The 22,236-nt window shown below is 34.4% G+C and overlaps 1 protein-coding gene across 5 annotated transcripts in view; it reads right to left on the reverse strand.

Moving 5' to 3' along the window:
- Window positions 1–22,236, reverse strand: part of Klhl13 (kelch like family member 13) — a 172,072-nt gene that overhangs the window by 66,019 nt on the left and 83,817 nt on the right. Inside the window, exons 1-2 of one of the 5 annotated variants that reach the window (XM_047535772.1) lie at window positions 8,253–8,307; window positions 6,489–6,554 (exon numbers count right to left, since the gene is read on the reverse strand). The exons of 2 other annotated variants lie outside the window; for them this stretch is intronic. In XM_047535772.1, coding sequence (XP_047391728.1) covers window positions 6,489–6,554; window positions 8,253–8,293 — 107 coding nt within the window. In that variant the 5' untranslated portion in view covers window positions 8,294–8,307. Of the gene's footprint in view, window positions 1–2,486; window positions 2,521–6,488; window positions 6,555–8,252; window positions 8,308–22,236 lie in introns of those variants that run through there. 2 more of the 5 variants (XM_047535771.1, XM_047535776.1) reach the window with 2 other exon arrangements.

The following is a 22,236-nucleotide window of genomic DNA, read 5'->3' on the forward strand; positions in this document are numbered from 1 at the left end:
ACTGATTTCATTTCTAGAACACTTGGTTTCTATTATGGACCACTGCATAAAACAGGATAGAAAGACAACATACACAACAGATCTTCAAAGAATTTTATGAACATTAACTAATCACTTAAAAATACCTGTGAAATGCATATTTTAGAGATATAATAAACAAAGGACAATGATGGTCCTTGGCCAAGACACAGAAAGAGCCATTCTTGGCCAAATCTTACAACACAGAATTCCTGGCTCCTGATATAGGAAGAGGAGATTTTCAGAACTTGTAACACTCTTAGAAATCATCTTGCTGAGTGCCCTCATTGTATAAATGAAAAAACTGAAACTCAGAGAAGTTAATTTGTCCAAAGTCACCATTCTAAATAGCAGCAGAACTGTTCTCAATCTCCAAACTAGGATTCCCCCTCTAGAATCTCTATCATCTCTCTTTTCAATCAGACCATTCCATAAGATGTATGCTTTTATCTGAAGTGAATCATATCTTATAAATTTCTCAAAGAATTTTAAATAAATAAGAACTACAGAGATGTATTTACCCCACCTTTTAGATGTACACAGAAAGACAAAAGCAGGAAACACCAAAAGCGAAAAGGTACACATAAGGAACTATTGCCAAACTACCCCAATTCCACAAAACTGTTTTAAGAATAATCAGAGACAAAAATGTAAATACAACTTAAGCCAGTCATAGTATGGGACAAAAGTGAAAAGCACAAATAATTGTCTGACTTTTTCTTGGCATAAATATTCCTAAATAACTTTAGAGTAAAATTTAATTTACTGACTGACTAGTACCACCTAATATGTTGTGTGCCTAAATTCTCTCTCCATTTTTTTTCCTGATATGCCCTAAGAACAGACCTACCTTTTCCTTGTAAGGAAAAAGTTAAAACTGTGGCAGGTACAGCTAAATAATAAAAGCATCAGCCACATTTTATGTGAGCAGGCACTATGTAATCTCTTCAGTCCTGACAATGTCTCTGCAGACTAATCTAGAATATCAATGTTATTCATGTTACCCAGACAAGACTGCAGATCATGCCAAACTACGTGCCCCTTTTATGCTCGACCAATCAGTATAAGTACTTGGATGGCAACCAAGTAGGACTGTTAAATCTTAAAAAGTGCAGAAATAATTCTGGACAAAAGAGCAAAATTCTTAATATATTTAGGTTCCTTCTTACAGGAAATAGAACTGTTCACATGTATGGCTACATGTATTTGTCTATATGTGTTATACATATTTCTTACTCTGTGTGTGTGTGTGTGTATCTATTTGGTAATGTGAAATTGAATATAAAATACATTAAAAAGTTCTTACTACATATATATGTAGTCTTGCTACAATCAAAATGCAAAATTCCAACTGTTTTTCAAAGATAACTGTGTTAGAAAGTTCTATCTTGGAAATTTCCTTAACAGAACTGTGTGGATTCTTATAGTTCCACAAAGGATCTATGAAGACATAGCACTACTGTGGCTATGACTATGTCTTGGATTTACAGAGTGCCTACCATTCTTTCATAATAAAAATTAAGTATAAAGACATAATTATGCAGGCACATACTCATGCACATGCATAGAGAATTCTTATTTCATCATGGCATAAATAGTGTGAAGCTCAGGACTCTTTCAGTATGCAATAGTTTCATAGGCTAGGAAGGATACTAAGCAGGGCACCAATATGAGGAACTGGTATGCTGAAAAGTCAGGAAACATTAGGGAAGGGTATAAAGAAGAAGACAGCAACAGGGACAAGGAAGATACTGCTTGGCTGAAGGGAAATGGAAAACCAGAAGAGTAGCAATTCCTGATATTTATGTAACACTTTCTATAGTTGGGAAACAAATGAAAGAAGTTACAGGGTTAAAAAAAGTTTTTAGATAGATCGATAGATATAGATATAGATAGAGGTATAGATAGAGGTATAGATAGAGATAGAGATAGATAGATAGATAGAGATATATAGAAATATATGTATGTGACTGGGCACAGTGGCACTCACCTATAATCTCAGCAACTTGGGAGGCTGAGGCAGTAGGATAGGAAGTTCAAAGCCAGCCTCAGCAACTTAGTGAAGCCCTAAGCAACTCAATGAGACCCAATCTCTAAATAAAATACAAAAAAGGGCTGGAGATGTGACTCCAGTGGTTGAGTGTCCCCTGGATTCAATCCCCAGTACCCACCCCCCCCCCAAAAAATAGGTATGTGTTAAAGAAAACCATCCAGAATATGTGCTTAAATAAATTGTACTAATGAGAAATCTCTGCTCTCACCTAGAATAATGATTTTTTTAAATCTGTTTGGTCATCTCACAGCAACTTCCTAAGTATGTCCTTAAATTACTTTGGGTAAATAAAATAACAAGCCATTGCTAGCTTCTCTAATGCATTGTACATGAAAAAGTCAAACTTATCAAAATAAAAAGCCATTTTAAATGTACAGTACAGACTGGGGGTGTGGCTCAGTGATAGAGTACTTACATACTAGCATGCATTAAGTCCTGAGTTTCATCCTCAACACTGTCAAAAAAATAAAATAAATAAAATAGAATGTACTTGCAATTGAAGGAACAGTTAAGAATATGGTTGTACTGAATAAAAATATATTCATATAAATCTTTTCAAATAATTTCACAACTGTGTTTTAATTTTGGTGGCAGCAAACATACAAGCAAGATTACTAAAGATGCATGAAAACTTTATATATATATATATATATATACATATATATATATATAAAATCCACAATTTTTTGAAAAAAAATTTTTAGTTGTCAATGGACATTCATTTTATTTATTTATATGCAGTGCTGAGAATTGAACCCAGGGCCTCACACATGCCAGGCAAGCACTCTACCATTGATCCACAAACCCAGCCCCATAATCAATTTTTTAACATTTTTTTTAGTTGTCAATGGATTTTTATTTTATTTTTTTATATATGGTTCTGAGAACCAAACCCAGTTCCTCACACATGCGAGGCAAGTGCTCTACCACTCAGCTACAACTATAGCCCCCACATTCTTTATAAATTCTGCACTATTTTGCTAAGAATAAACAATAGCTAATAACATTTGTTTATGATGGTTAAAAACTTTTCAACAATAAGTATATCACATACCAAATCTCAAAAGACATGCCAGTCAATACTTGATATATTCTAAAGTATTTTAGAACCACAAAGATTTTTTATAAAATCTGTTTCTAAATTTAAAAAACTCCAAAATATCTTCTTCAACATTCCAATTTAAATTGATGAAATAATGATACTATTTTGAAAAACATATATACAAAGAGTTATTATATTCACATGTGAACCACTGGTATTCCAGTTAAAAGCAATATTAGAAGATTACCTAGTTGTCCAATCTCTTCTCCCTATTTGAAAATCTTGATTATTACAGGTTTATATAGTTTAACCACAATAATATTTGAATAACCAGAGGCAATACTTTCAAGGAAAGCTAATCCTAATGATTCATCAATATTATATACACTTTAAATTTTCCACAAAAAATGGTTCTTTATATTCAATTGTTTTATTTTTTCACCATTTCCCAGGCTTAATCATTAAAACTTTAAATTCCCTATATCTATATCCATAGACATTATTGCTAACTAAAAAGAAAAGGTTTAATTATATAATGAATGAGAAAATCTTATACTTCAAAAACAACTCAATTTCAAATTTGAACTTCATGACTCATTATTCTAACATGAAGCCTGACTGTTATGTTAAGGGTATAGTCATGGTATTTGGCCTAGTATGGTGGTAACCAAGAGACTTTTAGTAAACTCATCTCTATTTTCATGACTATTTCCATATCCTTTTCATTTTCTAATTTTGAATCTTCTGTTTGGAGATTTTGAGTTCTCCTAAACAAATAAAGGATACAGAAACAGTTGGGGTGAGAGATGTCCATTATATGGTGATAAGTCTAAATTATAGAAGCTAACTAAAAAGTGTGTAATTTAAAATTTCTATGCCTTCAAATAGCAACTTAATTAAAATCCTGATATAACACATCATTAGCATATGTTATAAAAAGTGGTCATGTGTTGTGATCTAACCAAAGCATTGCTTTGGCATTATGCCTAACTTTATTACTTAGATGCAACAGCTATCCCATAGGGGGTAAACCATTTCTTTTCCTTTATCTCATGTTCTATTATTAACTAAAGTGAATGGAATTTTGAATAAAAACAAAATTTATATCCTAGATTGACCCTAGGTTTAAGCTAGTGGTAGTTTACTTTTGGGTTTCCTGGCAGTCTTTCTAAGCCTGTCTACTATAATATGTTCAGAATCACATCATGTCTTTAAAATCAAATGCATGTTTTAAATAATCAGTTATTTTTAGTCATTTTTCATGGAATTCTGAAGCTACACAACACTTGGGTGAAAATATTTTCCCTTTAGCTAGTATATATTTATTCATTTATTCCTTATTCAGCTTGATCTAAGTCAGAGACACTGTTGAGCATTTTTATGTATCTTCCACTGCAGGATCTAGCCATTTTATTTAAATTCCTACAATACGGTTCAGACATTAAACAAAAATATTTATGTTTATGTGTTTCAAAATATACCAGTTTTTGAGATTCAGACTTGTAAAATACAGAACAACAAAACCCATATTCCAAAAGGCCAAGACTGAGCTTCAAATGATATTCAGGGAAAGACACTAGCAAATTTATTAATTAGGACCATGCTCTTTTATATGTTAACTAAAATGTGTTTCAACTGAGGTCTTTTTAGTATATTAACCATTATGGACAATGCAACATAGACTTGGATGTCAGAAATACCAAAATCAATCAATTCACTATACCTAACCCCAAGTCCTTAGAGAAGAGGTACATACTGATTTAGTCCAATCATCAATAAGTATTGAAAATATATGACTTCGTTAAATGTTACAAATATACAAAAGAACACAGGTGCTCTGGCTATCAGGCCCTTATAATCTAATCAGGTCGACTGGATAGTCATACCTGAAACATAAGGGAGAACAAATATATTGATACAGTAAAAGTCTTAACTATAATAGAAACTTGGGTGGTCTAATTTTATAGGCAACTTTAAAAAAATATTTTAAATATCTTTTTTAGTTGTTGATGGACCTTTATTTTATTCATTTATTCATATGTGGTACTGAGATTGGAACCCAGTGCCCCACGCATGCTAGGCAAGTGCTCTAACACTGAGCCACGACCCCAGCCCTATAAACAACTTAATTTTTTAAAAAATTATTTTAAAATAAAACAACTAGGAAAGGTTAGTTATTATGACATCAAAATTTATTTTTCACCTTTTTAAGGGAATCTTTCCACCCTTTAACCTTCTTCAAGTTTAAAATGGACACAGCCTTTTTTATAAAATACCTCACAGTCTCCAAAGTGAGCAATGCCTATTGTGATGAGCTTCAGATGTGGACACAGAAATGTGGGTAAATAATATCTATTATTCCTCACCCTTGCCTACCTCTTGGCTCCAACTGCCCTGGTTGATATGCTTTCACATGAAACACAAATGTTGTTGGGAAAAAGGGTCTCTTCTTTTGACTCTTGCACAGTCAAAAGAGAAAAAGAGAGAAGTTTTATACTTTTAAAGCAGATGCTTTCAAACATTAGTATGCCAAAGATCAGCTGGAGCAAATAAAATGTACAAGTCTGGAGGTAGGTATTTATACTCTGCATTTGAAACAAGTACCCCAACTGATTACCATGCCAGGTCTACTAAGAGAAACACTTCTTTAAGGTCAAGGTTGCTAAACACACTCCCACCAACCCAGCTCAAAATACCCCAACTATAGTAACATTCTGTTTTCTCTCTCAGTCCCTAGCCTTCCTTAGCATATCAGCATTGGCTTTTCACCACCAGTTGTCAAATTGAACTGTCCACAGCCTTTATCTTGCCCTCCCACACTCCAAATTCTTCCAGGTCTGGGAGAGTCTGAAAGCAATAGTGTCCAGCTGGCAGACACACAGAAGCAGACAAGTAGATGAAAAGTGGGGAATTGTGAGGAACAGGAATTTTTAAAAATGTACTATAAATTACGTTGATTATGTATTACAAATTTAAAAGCTAAAAACTTGTTTCAAACTTTTTCCATGAGGAAGAATGCAAGAGGACAGAGCAAGGCACCTTGGGTCTGGTTGCAGTTCTGTCACTAATTAGCTTTATGACCTCTAGTGTTATCTTTCCTTATCTGTAAATTAGGAAAAATGCTACTTTTCTTGCTCATCTCATAGCAATGTTATGAAAGACAAATTAACATATGTTTGTGAAAGCACACAGGAAAATATAAAGCACAATACAATGATGTGTGGTATTTTTAATAATTTTTTTAATAAACACAAAATCCTAGACATCATTTAACTTTCCTTAAAAACTAAATGTCTTCCGTTTCCTCAGGGTCTTTTATAAAAATAAATTCTCATTGAAAAAGAGGTAGACGAAAATGCAGACCCTTAGACATACCCTGAAGTTGATTTTTTGAATATATCCTTGAAATCGGCTTGTTTTAAAGACAATTGCCTCCGTCTCCTGAAAGTGGAGTGCAAAAAAAAAAAAAAAAAAAAAAAAACTGGTTAATTGTGGCTTCATTGTATTTAGTTCAAATTTTTCAAAGCATACCCTGAAAGCATTTTAGCTGTAAATTAGTAAGTCATATTTATAAACCCTGAACAGTTAAGGCCACACAGAACAATTTAAAATTATGTAAATTAACTTTTCAAAAGCTTAACTAGAAAGTCATAAGATTCTATTTGTTTTTGGAAGCTCTCTTAATGTTTTAGAAACTCTGGAATAAAGACTGGCATTAAGTGCAATCTTTATTTACAACAGATCTACAAGACTAAACTAGTCAAATTTGGACACAAGGAAACACTTCTCCAGTAAACATATATTCGCCCTTGGAGTGATTTGTCTTTTAGTAGCTTTTTAAGCCTAAAGGTCAATTCTTTGCTGATATACCACTTTGCCATAAAAACCTGAAAGCAAATGACACACATTAAAAGCTTTCTGAGAACAGATGGCTAATGTTCTTCTGGGCTCGTTTACTACCAATTTTCTTATTTTCATACTGCTTGTAATTAATAAAAACATATAAATAGATGTATTGTCGCCTAACCAGAAGATTTGGTGCTGGGGAAGTTCTGCCATTTATCTAGCTCCTTTAGGCAAATTCACAAAAAAGCAACATTGGACAGACACACTTCTGGTACAGCCTCAGGATTGCAGTTTTAAAAATAGAGACTACTACAGAAGCACTGCAGTATATTCTGTCGACAGTCAACTCTCTTAATAAATTACAGCATGCTGGCAGATGTTTGAGAAGCTCTAACACAATATATAATTTATTTACATTTATTTCATTTACGTTGTTATTAGCTTCTAGAAGGTAAACATTAGCCTCATCTAACATTTTCTCCTAAATAACCTGTCTCAATTTTTTCTGGGTCAACTCACAAGCGTTATTGCATTATTAAAGTCATAACTAAATCAAAGTCAGAGTTTAATAGCATTTTTAGAAAGACCTTGACAAAGACCTTACCTAAAAGATTATCTTACATCTAATGACTTCCAAAGAATAAAGGTAAATGGCGAATATTTTCTTTCCTAGAATGATAAATTCTAAATACCATCTCCTTGCTGCAATATTGTTTCAAAGTCTACTTTTAAAATGCTATAATATAAATATTATTTTTGAATGATTAAAAGCTATAATAAATTAAATTCATATTTTATCATGTTCTAGCATAAGCCTTGCCAAGCAAATAACAATTATAACATTTCCTTGCTTAGAAATACATTAAAATATCTTTAAATACAGCTTATTTTATATTCCTATTAATATTATTCCTTTTCTTTGTGTATGTAAGAAGAATCTGGTGTGCCACCTTCTGGTAACTTAGTGAAATTATATATTTCTACACAAGTCACTGTTCTTTATTTTAACTTTTTAAATATATATTTCTTAACCTGGATTACATTTAAGCTAAATAAATAAATCTACACCACAGTCTGAAGCAAAATAAAATTTCCTTAGAGATTTTGTTAAAAATCAAGCTTTATCCAAGCTCCCTATGATTTTTACATGGTTACCAATATGTCTCCTGAATTCTACAATACATGTAAAATTGATTTTTGTATACCGCTTCACAGCCACATATGAAAATAACAGGCTTGCTATTTCAATGAATAAGTAACGGCAGTAAATAAAGGAAAAGAGAGGTCTCTTACCAATAAGCCCATTTTTCTCTTAAGGTTTGAACTCTCATCATTTGTCATGTTCTTGTGGATCCCTCTCTCATCAAATTCTCTGGAGTTTTAAAGTTAAGAGCTGTGATGCTCAGCTAGGCTCTGCTACATAGTAGCGCACCCCAGTGCATCTGGCTGGTATAACACTTCAGTTGCAGCTCCCAAAAGCAGAAACAGGCTTTATACATTCAAACACCTATGCACTGCTCACCTTCCCTTGACAGAAAATTGTAGTCAGTGTGCTTGAACTATTTATATTTCACATCTAAACTCCAGATCAGATATGAAAATGGGGACCACATGAATTTTGAGCTTAGTTCCAATAAACTGAACAGGAACAAAGTGTTTATCTTTAGAGCAGAAATGTGGTGAGGCAAATTACTAACACAAGATCTGACTTGGGAAACAACGTGTTTACCTGAAAGGAATCATTTTTTGCAAGGGTCACTGTCCTGCTATTTGCCATACTGAATCTTTATTATCTTTCCTCTTTCCTCTCTCTTGCTTATAGAAGCCAGTCACTAATCCTATCATTTCTCTTTATCAATTTTCCAGGAATCTAACCCCCCTTGGTTTTTATAAACAAACAAACAACTTCAAAAGAGATATATGTAACTGGTCTGCCTAGTCTCCATCTCAGTCTATCAGTTACATTGCTTCTAGATCATTCTTTTAAAATGAAACTACACATGATGAAACTAAGTGTTCAATGAGCATTTTATTTTTAAAAAATTAGTTGAATTAGCTATAGGTACTATAGTTGGTAATATGGCTATAAAAGTGAATAAGGCACAACCCGTTGCTCACAGAAAGCTTCTACTTGAGTGAGGGAAACAGACATATACTTCGACAACACAAAATAAGATGCAGAAGCTTTAGTAGTACAGGCTCAATTCTACAGCAACAGCAGAACAACGAAAATCCTGCTGCAACTGAGGTTGAAGAATGAGAATTTCATCAGATAGACTGTAGAAGAAATACCCTAGGCAGAGCCACATAGATTTGAGGGAGTACAACATGTTGGAAGGATCAGCAAAATCTTCAATATAACTGGAAAGAGTTCAATATGACTAGAAATAGGGTACAAAGTGTTGAAAGGAGTAGATTTTAAGATTATGCAGAAACCACACAGCAGAAGGCCACACATGGCAGTGAAGAAGTCTGAATTTTATCCTGTGAGCTATGAGAAATCATTTGTTTAATGAGTGGATCAATCAAAAAATTAAGCAACTAAGTCCAGCACTTAGACGTCACCACACGCTCTTGCAGTTTCCTGCACACAGTATTCCATAACAACAACTTGCCATTCTCTATTGCACAAGCTTGCTTTGTTCATTCTCGCTTTGCTCCAGGGGTCCTCCTTGCATGAAATCTTTTCTCCCTCCACTTTTCTAAATTCAACCTGCCCTTCTAGATACAGCTCAAATTCTGTGCTTTTCTGTGATTTCTTCCATGGCAATTTGACTACACTTGTTTTACATTCCTCCATTACAAGGACTTTGCATTATTCCTAATGTTTAGCACATATTGTCTAAGAAATCTGTCACTGGACTAGGAAAACTGGCAAAGCAGGTAGAAGTCCAGGGTTATATAACCTCCCAATCCTTAGTGAATGGATCAGAACCCTCTTGAATATCCAAAATGGAACAAAACTCAAATCATACAACTACCTAGCACCACAAATGATTGAGAGTAATTCAAACTACTTAATAGTTATTAATTATCAGGTTTACTATAAAATATACCAACTCATCATTTACTTACATAAATCTTAAATTACTATTTAATAATTATTGTGGGAATCTGAAAGGGTCTAGGATATACATGCTAGAACACAGGGATGCTTAAATTTTTTATCATGCTAGCCTTAAAAAAAACATGAAAATAAGCTAAATTAAGCCCCAAAGACATAAAGGCAGATATATGAGGTTAATGAAGAAATAAAATATTTCAATTTGATAATTATTTTTCAATCTAATTTTCCGCCCCAATACTCCTCAAAATATTTTACTTGTTTTAAATGTCAGTTTAAACTCAACCAACAGAATTTCAAATAAAAGATTTTTACCATGCCTCTTTATTTTTAAGTGTCTCATTTTCATTTTTAACCTGATCCTGAGGTAGGCAATGCAGGTGTTGATATTCCCATTTCACTGATGGAAAAGCAAAGTTGTTAAATGATTTGGCTCAGGTGACATCTCCTGAGAAAGCTGGAAAACAAGAATCCAGGACCCCTGACACCCAATTCAGTGTTCATTAGTCACCACTGTATTATACTATTTATTTTATGGATAAACTACAAATATGGCTCCTAAACATACCCTTCCTCCTTCCTCACACACACAAATAATTCTTCACACATTAATCATGGGAAAATAAATGGCTCAAGGAAGGGAGGGCCAGAAAACTTCTCATAGAAACTATAGATTAACTATATGACAAAAATTGCAGAATGATCAACCTATATCTGTGCAGGAATACCTTCTCAATGCCAATTCACAGGATTCCCTTTTATCTATCAGTCAGCAATTTCTTGGCATAGACCCCAAACATGCCATACTCTCTCATGCTTCATTGGTTTTTCAAATGCTTCAACTTGGAATTTTCTGCTCTCCTTGTCAACCAAGCATACCTCCTTCCATGAAATCTTCCCACACACCCCTTAGCAGACTCAGGTGTTGAGTTTTGTATCCTCCTAAATATTATAGCTCCTTTCTATTTAAATTATAAGTGTTTCTATGCCTCTCTACACTATAAACTCCTGAGAGCTAAGATTGGGTCTTTCTTATGTATTCATGATACCTAACTCAGTGCCTATCACATAATAACCCAATAAGAGACAATTTTGGTGAAATCAAGGCAGCAGAGATAGGTTCTTCCATCCTCCATGCCTAAGCACAATTTTCTGATGATAATTTAAAAAGAAATGCCTTATTTTGCAAAACTAAGATGTGAATCATAAGAAATAAATAAAAGATTACAATTGCCAACAGTATGCTTAAATGATTCCATTTGATGTTTGCATGATGGAGCCTGTGTGTGCCTGGCAGGGTGCCCAGCATAGTAGATATACAACAACTTAATGATAGAAGGATGAAGGGGGTGTGGCCTACTCAGTAAGTGACTGCTGAACTGAACTGAGCAAGGCAAACACTTAGATAGGAAATAAAAGGAAATGCCAGTAATTAATTTTCTAAGTCAAAATAGTATTGGTAATGCTAGAATGTGAAAAATGCATTCCACTGATTTGTCACCAGCTAGGCCAGTTAATATTGTAAAATGAAACAGAATCTCCTAAAACTAGTCATTTCTACAGACTGGAAATTTAAAAAGATGAAAGCGTATTCTTTGGATTGTTAGGTCTTATTAAATTATGGTTGCAACCACTGATGATGAAAGACTAAACCACAAAATCCAATTTTGACAATAACTGCTCCATTAGATGGAGCAAGAAAACAAAATAGCAAATTCGACCAAGCAAGTCACTGCACTTCACCAATACCAGTATCACAAATGGTATGGTGAGCTGTCAAGAGTAAAGTATGCAAATAAGATGCAGGAGGGTCTAATGTTAACAAGACCCTTAACTTTCAAAATGCAGGAAAATATATGTATTTGATTAAAGACTATGAATTCAGTTCCAATTAGAGAATTATAATTTAGGCTTAAGAAAGTGTCTCAAATCTCTATCTTCCCATTTTCTTGCCTCATCCTTTCTACAGACTGGCAGGATAGAAATATCAAGGATATTAACATAATGAACATTATAAAGAAAAGAGACAACAGGGTTTCTCAAGGGGAAAAGTCTATTTGCAAAATGGTTTAACATGCATAGGTTGGGGAGGAGGGCAGAAGCTCCTGCAGCTGTGAGGGCTAACAGATGCAGATCATTAACTGCTGTCTCTGCTGTGTTCTGGGGACAGTTGGAAGGGCTGGAGACTTTCACCAAAAAGAAAAATGTGGTCTTACAATGTGGTCTTGGTGTTTCACTAACATTGGATTTGAATTTTGAAATATAGAAACAGTATATAAGGTCATCTGGGCTAGTTGGGAATACAAGAATCATGAAAGCCTCAAAACGCCTTAATCCTAAAGGAAGACTGGTTCCCAAGCCACAGAGAACAGTCAGATGGCAAGGGAAACAGACATTAACATTTTAAGAAAAAAGTCCCAGGGCAATGAAAAACAGCATGTACAAATAGGATTTGGTATTAACCAATCACAAGCCAAGATTCAGGCTGACACCCCCATCATTTCTAATCCAAAATTAAGAATAAATTTTGCCTTCTTTATTGCTTTCATCATCTCAATCTTCTATTCATAAAAACTTCTCTGACTCCTTATTTGTGTAGATGTATTTTGTAGGCTCCACTTTCAAGGGCCCCTCCACTACAGCCCCTACCTTTCTATTCAACCCTATTTTCCATTACAGGGGGTACCAGATTTGTGCACAAATGAATAACAATACTTACCCCAAACTGTCATGAAGCTATTATAAAAAATTACATGCAACTTATAGTAAATCTGTGGAGAAGAATACACAAGAACAATTTGGGGGATGGAGGTGAAGAAGAAAGGGAAATTAAGCAACGCACTTAGCCAAGGTTTCCCTCCTCAAAATATCTTACACAGTGGAACTCCCTCTTTCTGCAATGCTTATCCCACCCCATTGTTTGCTCTGTACTACTGCCAGAAGTTCCAGCAATTACAGGTTCATTTGAGCTAACAAGAAGGCTGTTAAAATGATGATAAGTACAGCTGCCAGAATGAGGTAGCTATCAGTTATTCACACATTGTCCTGAATGAGTTCAATCAAGTCTCTTCAAATAGCAAAGAGCTGTTACCCTGAAGGAGTGGGGCAGGCTGGAGGGGAGACCTAGCATCCTTAGCTGTGGTGCTATTTTCAAGGAAGTTAGCAGCAAAGAAGTCTTGGGAGACAGAGAAATTGAGCTGTAGAACTGAGAAACTGACATGTAAAAAGGGGCGTAGAAAGGGTCAGAGGCAAATCAAGACAAAGCTCGTTTTTCCTCTACCACTCTATCTTCTTATCCCAAATCCACCACACCTTTTCTGACCCTCAGCTTCTCTAGGCCCTTGAGCTCAGACTAGTGCTGTACATGAGCTACATCGACTCCTTAAGTAGGTTAATTACGGTATCTTGGACTGGGTTCAGAAATCTCATTATCTTGTATATGATCTATAAAGTCTAAATAATTTGTAAATAAATCCTTAGAACACACACTGTTTATAGGTTGGGAACTACTTGTAATTTTCAACATGTAACCCCCACACAAACACCCCAGTTAGACTGATGTCTTCTGTTTTGGAAATGTTACATTTTTTTTTTCTGTTACCATTCATTGTACTCATAAAATATCTCCCTTGTAGAGATTGTGGCTGCCCTTCTTTTTACCCGGGTTCTGCTTTTTCTTAAGTTCCAAATCAAGCTCTACCTTTTTGAAGCTGAATTAGATTACTCCAACACTCACCAAATGCCCTTTTTTCCTGAAGTCTTAGAGCACTTACCACCCAATGTTCATAGTTATTTATTCTTTGATGTGTTCACCTTAACTTTCCAAATACAGACAGTGAGCCAACAGTCTACAGGCAGAAAGCATTCATTCATCTACTCAAGTATTCAATAAGTACCTACTTTGTACCAGCAGCTTTCAAGGTTTCACAGCCTAAGGATCAACAAATAGTCACAGGACCATGAGATGTGCTATAATTGGGGAATGCTTGAGGTGACATAAATGCAAGTGGATAGCTCTAACCAGGCTAGGATAGGAGATGAGGGAAAGTTTCAAAGAGCTGAGTATATGAGACTAAGCAAAAGTGTATCAGGAAGTTGTTAGCCCTCTGACTTGGGGTGGGGAGAAGCAAGACTAGTTAGTGTACAATTGTAACTGCTTCTACATGAGGTCTTAAACTAAGGCAGTGGTATTGGGGGACATTCAAAAAAATTTTTAGGAGATAGAATGTACAAGACTAATTGACCAAAGATGATGATAATGGCTAACATTTGATGATCATTTACTAAGTGCAAAGCAATGTTAAAAATGCTTTACCAAGACTGGGGTGTAGCTCAGTGGTGAAACATTTACCTATCATACACAAGACCTTGGGTTTGATCCCCAGCACCACAATAAAAATAAATGCTTTATCCACTTAATCATTTGACTTACTTAATCCTTAGTGCAACTATGTAATGTAGATAATAATATTCTCATTTTACAAGAGGGAAAACTAAGATAGTAAAATCAAGTGATGTGACTAAGTTTACGTAACATATAACTAATGGAACTGGAATTTGAACCAAGGCAATCTAGCTCCAGAGTCCACATTCTTAAGTCCTTTAGCATATTATCTTCAAATGTGAGGGTAATAGGGAAAGGGGGAGCCCCAGATAAGTGTCAGGTTACTGAGAGAGAAAAAATACAGGCAGAAAGGAGTACAGTACACAGAACTTAAATACATTGCTTGTGCATTTATTACTGCTGCTCCTCATCTCTAACTTCAAAGGTAAATTTCTCAGTAAAATGGTGTCCCATTAATACCCCTTCTACCAACCAACAATGTCTAAACTAAGTTGGGCTTCTTTGACTTTGGCTCATTTTCTCTCTATATATAATAGCATTTTCTTGAATGGCACTGGTAACCAAACAGGTTCCTGATCTTGACCTCAGTCTGTTTGAGCATTCGGCATATTTAGCCTCTTTCTAAAATTACTTAAAAATGTGGTGTATCACCTTTATTAGATGAAAGCCCTGATGGCAAGAAACAAATTTGTTCAACTTTGGTGAACAACAACTAGTACCCAATATGTTCTCATTAAAAATTAATTGGCTTGAACATAGAATAGAGTGTTTCTTGAAGTTTCTATTTTTTCAGTCATCTCTGAATTGTCTTCATTTGTCATCTCAGTGGCACCTTTATTAATTTTTCTTTTACATTAATCCTTTTAAACTTAACATTTATCTTAAAAGGAAAATTTATATTACTGCAAGTGGAAAATTAATATAATTTACTATAAAAAGAAAATCATAAAATAGATATGTAATTCCTATAACAAGTAATGCTTGTGCATAACCTAACATCATCCTAGTCATTGCATGTACCACACTATGGAATAGGTCTTTGCATTTTTTTATTGAGGTGAAATTCTCATGACATAAAATTAATAGTTTTAAAGTGAACAATTCAATTCAGGGCATTTAGTGCATTCAGATTGTGGAATCATGCCTTCTACCTTGTTGCAAAACATTTTCATCACCCGAAGAAAAAACCCATACCCATTAAGCAATTGATCCCCATTCTCCCCTGTCCACCCTTTGGCTGTTGTGAATAGTGCTACCCTGGTACACAGTTCTACATAGGTGTAGATTTGTTTCAATATCAATTTTCAATTCTTTTGGGTATATATCTAGGAATGGAATTTCTAGATCATATGATTAATTCTATGTTGAAATTTTTGAGGAACCCAACAACACTTGGGGTTAAAAAGAATCACACAAGAATGTGTGTCCATAAACCTATGATATACAAGGAAATAGGTTCATTCTCAACATGATTATGAAAAAACAACTTTCAAATAATTGTTAGCATATTTTTGGAATAATTGTTTTCTTTACAGTTGGTCCCTCTATAGCAGTAGTAGATCCAAAAAATTACTAAATTTGATCTTCCTAGTTATCCAACTATACATAACTGATTTCATCAAAATCATTCCCTTGTATTAACATTTCCCTCACAGAATGTACCTTTATATTTTAAAAATTCCATTTTTACCTATTGACCCATGTTGACTTGAACGATAATACAGGGAAAAAAAACAGAGCACAGGTCTGATTCCAATTCACAATTATGTGTACTGTAACTATGTCATATATTTAATTATCACCATTTTCTGAAAGTAGGATTTTATTGTATCCCTAAAAAAATTCAGCAACACTTTCTTGGGCATACCTGAGCACTGCACCAGTAATATTCATCACTTCATTGTTATCTATTCTAGTCTTAAGGTCAGCAATAATATCCATGTAACGATAAGTATGGTTCAATCAGGCATTTTTTTTCTAATAAGCATTAAAAGAAGTAGCAAATCTATTCAAATTGCATTTGTCTGTCTACTTCTAGTAGTATGCATACCACACTTCAGAAAATGCTGACCTAAGTGGGGCTATTTTTTAAAACTGCACATGCTATCCTCACACATTTTATTCCCAAAGGAAGAGGCAAGTTCCACCTTATCTCCAAATGGAAAAAGTATGGACTCTTCACAAAAATTTGAAACTGAATGAAGTTTTCTAATAAATATGAAGTCCCATTCCACTTAACTTCCAAAAAGAAAAGTTAAGTGTCTTTGGGGGGCATCTTTTAAGAATCCAAGTTGTAAAGACAAGTACCTTAGGGAGGGCTCACAATCACTTGCACTTTGCAACATCTTCCACTGGGAGATGCACTCATCCTATGATTTCATAGGATACTTTGTGTTTGAAGAGTAATCATCTCTAATTTAAATAGTATGCTATATTTATTACTCTATGCAACCAAGAATGTCATCCCCTAGAATGTTATACACCCAATCAATTGGTGAACAAATGGTTTTCCTTTTTTAATATGGAGATTATCATACCATCCTTCTATTTACCGTAGTTCTGAGGTAAAACATATTTAACCATTGTTTCCAAATGCAAGTTTCCATTAATGTATACAAAAATAGGATATGCATAAGAAGTTGCATAAAATAGAATTTTCTATCTGAAGATTTTACTTACTGTAACTGGCTCACACAATTAACTGGGGGTGAGGTTCAATTAAAGAACAAAACATCTATATATAAGCCTGTCCTCAAACTAAGTATTTAGAATATCAGTCAAAGACATAATAAAATAATTTAAGAATACACATAGCCAGGTGTGGTGGTGCACACCTGTGATCCCAGTGGCACAGGAGGATCAAGAGTGCAAAGCCAGACTCAGCAAATTATCAAGGTTCTGAGCAACTCAGAGAGACCCTATCCCTAAATAAAATATTTTTAAAAGGGCTGAGGAATGTGGTTCAGTGGTTAAGCGCCCCTGGGTTCAATCCCTGGTACCACAAAAAAAAAAAAAAAAAAAGATTACAGAAATAAATGTAAAGGTTAAATATGATAATATATGTAAACTGCCTTGCACCAGATCCATTTGTGCCAGAGCCATTTAACAAATAGCAGCTTAGATCCTGCAAGATCAGCTGGCTCACCTTGGAACTCATGAATCTTCTGGATTAAGTTCTAATTGTTTGGTCTGCTGTACCCTGTTTCATTCCCCCATTTTAGCACCAGCACATTCAGCCTCATCTAATAATTATATATACACATACATAAAATCTGTTTTACTAAGTTATAAGCACCTTTCAAGGCACCTCAAATCTTTTAAAATAAAATGCAATTTGAATTTTAAGTGGCTTTATTGGGTTATAATTTACATATCAAAAAATTCACCTAGCAAAAGTATATAATTCAATGGTTTTTAGTAAATTTACAGAGTTGTACAACCAACACCACAATAGTTTTAGAAAATTTCCATCATTCCCCAAAGATCTTCCAAATCCATTTCCTCTCAGTTCCCACACTGCAGATTTTGTAAGGTATTAGTTTTTGCATTTCATTTTAGAATGCTAGGTGAGGGATGGAAAAGAGATTTAAGGGACCTAAGCCCAGAGGCTAGGGTCTCTCTCTTTCCTTTCCTCCCTACTTTTTATCTACCCAGATTATATTTATTGAACACTTAGTATGTACCAGTATGTCCAACTGTCCTCTGCCAGCTCAATGCCATTAATGAACAGGGTTGTCATCTACAGTGTATTAGTGTAGTTTAGTGTGTTTAAATACCTAAGTTTAATTTTAGTCTACAGAATACATTTCTGAAATGGTTTAATGTGTAATCTGAAATTTAAACACATGGAAGAGAAAAACATTTAACAAACACAAGTAATATTACCTTATTTTATATGATGCCCAAATAATGACAAAGCACTTTAATGTCCTTGATATAATTAATTTATTCTGTTTTATATCTCTACCTTACCAAAAAGGAAATTGAGATCAAGTAATAGCTTGCTAACAGCAAAGCTAGGATTCAAAACTAAGTATATAAAGAGCAATATAGGTGAATACTGAAAACTAAGAGTGAAGTTAGTGAAGGTGGTGAAGGTATAGGATACAGAGATAGAGAAGAGAGACAAATACACAGGTGCACAGAGATCCCACACTAACACAGAGATCACACGCTATCCTCATGTGAGGAAGCTCACAGTTCTTCCTTACATGGAAGAAGAACTGCTCGACTTTATGGGATTTTAAGACATTTCCCTAAATGTTATTTGAAATGTATTATCTTAATTTTGCTCAACTATTGGCATAGTGTCATTCCTTAAAAATAGTGTCATTCCTTAAAAATAGTTTTATAAGTGAAACATGGTGACTCATAGAGATCTTTAACTGGGCCTAATCAGGAGAGAGAAACCACACAGTAATTTGAACTGGGAGTTGCACATAAGAAATTAACTATGACAGGGAACTGGAATAACAGGGAATTGGAGTATTTATAAATTGGCTAGTAATAAGTGAAGATAATTTTTTTAAAAAATAAAGAATCCAGATATCTGGAGCAACCACCACCCCTAGGGGCTAGATGGAATTCCCAAGAAAGTACCTTCTACCCAGGGCTGATATCCAACCTTACTGTAAAGGGCATAGTTATAACTGAATAAAGGGCAGAAAACAGCTGTGGTGCTCATTCACTGGAATTTGCCAGAAATCCCCTATTTGGAACCTGATTCAAATGTACCTCCTCAAAAGTATCCTAATAGAAGCACTCTGCTATAAAACTGTGTCCATGGGCAGCAGGAGAAGATATTGACCACTGGATAAAGAAGTTAATACTAGTGAAGATACCCAAGAATGCCCTGCTAAGAGAACACACAGTCATCTGGAGGAAAAACCCTTCCTTCATGACATGCCATTCCAGCATTCTCTACTGATAAAACATCAGGGTTAAGGAAACAAAATATTTAATGGGTTTAGGTACATTTTGGAAAGCAGGAAAAAAGGGTGATTTGGAAGTTGGAGCACCATAAATAAATAATTGACATAATGGTTAATAGAGAAATACTGTTTTTAAGCAGGAGTCACATTATAGTCTAGCTAAAGTCAAACACCTGTTTACCAAATCTACTTTCTGGACAAATTTGCTAGGATAAGGATTGTATATTTATGTTATTTTGATTCTATTGCTTCATACTATATAAATTATTCCTCAAAATAGCCATTCGATATGTTAAAATGACCCTCTTCTTAAAATGACTGCTAACTCATTTTATAGATGTGACGTGGGAACTATTAGCCCTGTTTGATGAAGAACATAAACTACAAATGGCAAAGTTAACCTAAATTCACATAGCTATTTGGCAGTGCCCTTCTCCAACACAGACCAACCTCCAGTATTATGTTCACTATTATATTTGGCTAAATGAATACAACCAAGAAGACCTTTCAGAGAAAGTTCCCTATCAGAGAATCCTAACCTATCAGTGAGCATTGTGGATGGGTTTACACTGCAACCTATCCTGCTCCAATCTCCGAAAATTGCCACAAGATAAATTTGATTTACTTCAATTAAAAAGCATGTTTGGGAATCTTGCAACATTCAAAGATTATCACTGACAATGTATTTCCTTGCAAACAAAGTAAAAGGGACATTATTATTGACTAGGGGTGAGTATAAAAGTAAAGTTATATTCACTTCAACATCTTTCAAGGAGTGTTTCCCATGCTTTTAGATTTTGTGAACCAGTGAAATTTCAAAAACATCTTGGGGTTCTGTGCAGGGTAGACAACTTTATTTTGCAAACTAAGAACATTTTAAAAGGCAACCCCTTATCCACTATTTCAAAATCCAAACATTTGGAAATCAAATGTGCCGTTTCTTTCTTGCCTGTAACTCATTTGGCACCAACATCTTAACTAACCCAAACTCATCTGGCAGTAAAGCCTGACCTGAACTGACTTGAGACTATCCACAGGCTTATTCTCTCATGCAGTATAAATATTCTTATGTTTCACTGTAGAAACATTACTGTAATTGATTAGGGGGTGTCCTCTCAGACCCTGCTGTGGCTGTTATGTAATATAGGATATATGGACTTTATTACCTTTCTAAAATCCAAAATGAACCTAAATTCTGAAACATATGTTGTCTTGAATATTTCACATAATAAGGGTACAGATTCACAGTCCCTGGTCATGAATGTTTCATTAAAAGAAAGGGCAAAATGTGATTAAATCTTCAATAAATATGAAGGACAATCATAGACAAAAGGATGATCCTTTACAAGCAATAAAATTTAGCTTTCTGGGGAAAAATCAAATTGTTTTTTGTATTTCACTGCAGACAATATTAACTAGCATATGAGAATCACAGACATTGAAAAATGTCCTACTCAGATGGCTCCACATTTAAAAAATGACCTTTGGAACTTTTTTTATAGTATGAACCAAGTTTCTATAGGGCAGGCATGAATTAAGCCATTCTGGGGCTCCTGCAGGACACGGATAAATTATATTTATACGCAAAAGAACCAGTGATCATATGGAATCTATCAACAATAGAATTTTAATTTTTCCCTTAAATTATCAGTAATGTAAAAAATTGGAAGTGCTTATAATGCTAGGCCTGATCTGAGAAAGTTCTGATTTAAAAAAAAATAGTGCAAATGAATGAACATGAATATGTATACAGATAAAGCTAGGAAATCAAAAAATGTTTCCTGCTTGTCAGAATACTGAGCAAGATGGAGGGAAAAAGATCACCAGCAAACCATCTTTTTGCGTAAGAGTCTTATGGCTTTTCTGTATTATTTATTTCTACACTGCCTATTCTCTGAACAGTTTGAGGTATTAGCAAACTGGACTACCCGGACATGTCAAATTCTATCCTAGCAGATACTAATGAATCAAGTGTCCTACAGTTTAAGAGAAATCATTAAATCTCTGCTATAAGGGCCACCAGCTGCATCTATAAACAAGACAATAAATTATTCAGTTTGACAACATTTAATGAGTTTCTACATGGCATAAGTCACTAGGCTAGCTGCAGGAAATGAATGGCTAGATAAGAACATTTAATTTTCCTCATGGATTTCATTCATGGTCTAGTCAGGAGAGACTATTAAAAAATAATACACAAGTGCTAAGTGTTGTGATAAATGTGCAATCAAATACTATGGGATGGAATATCATGTGAATTTGGTTGAAGGCAGGGTTCACAGTGCTAATGTCCAGCAAGATCAAAGGCACAGAGGAGGGTCTGATTAAACCAGAGGCCTAATTACAAAAAAAAAAAAAAAAAGCTATGGTATCTCCCTCACGTGTATTTCAAAATGTAAATAGTTCTAAACTGTGAATTAGTTGTAAGGAAGTCCAATAAAGATCTAATTTCTTTAGTGATGAGAAATCTGATGCTCATTAAATATCAAATACTCTTTTTTCCCTTCATTGTTTAGTACCTATGCCTTGGGGAACACAGCATTATTGCAGAAATACAAAAGAATATGGCACCTTTGAGGGAGGCTAAATGATGTGGTACAGTAATCAAAATGAGAAGTGGCAAAAAGGTGGTTTGGGAGTCCAGTGAAGTGCTTTCTATGACATGTGAAGGACCTCAGACTTTTTAAACTCATATTCCTAATTTCAAATAACCAGAACAGGTTACTGTGCAATAGATTTTTAAATTACCTTCATTCAAAAATGATTGAGAAAGAAGAAGCAAGTCTTCAAATAATGCTAAAATTATCTGAAAACTCATTTTAGTACCAGCTGCCTAATTTACTAAGACCTTATTTCTATAATATAATTAGGTAGAAACTAAACCAGCAATAATAATTAATGAATAAACTAGTGTTAGATTTTTTGTAATTTTTATTT

The sequence above is a fragment of the Sciurus carolinensis genome, chromosome X, assembly GCF_902686445.1.
Source record: "Sciurus carolinensis chromosome X, mSciCar1.2, whole genome shotgun sequence".
NCBI lineage: Eukaryota > Metazoa > Chordata > Mammalia > Rodentia > Sciuridae > Sciurus > Sciurus carolinensis.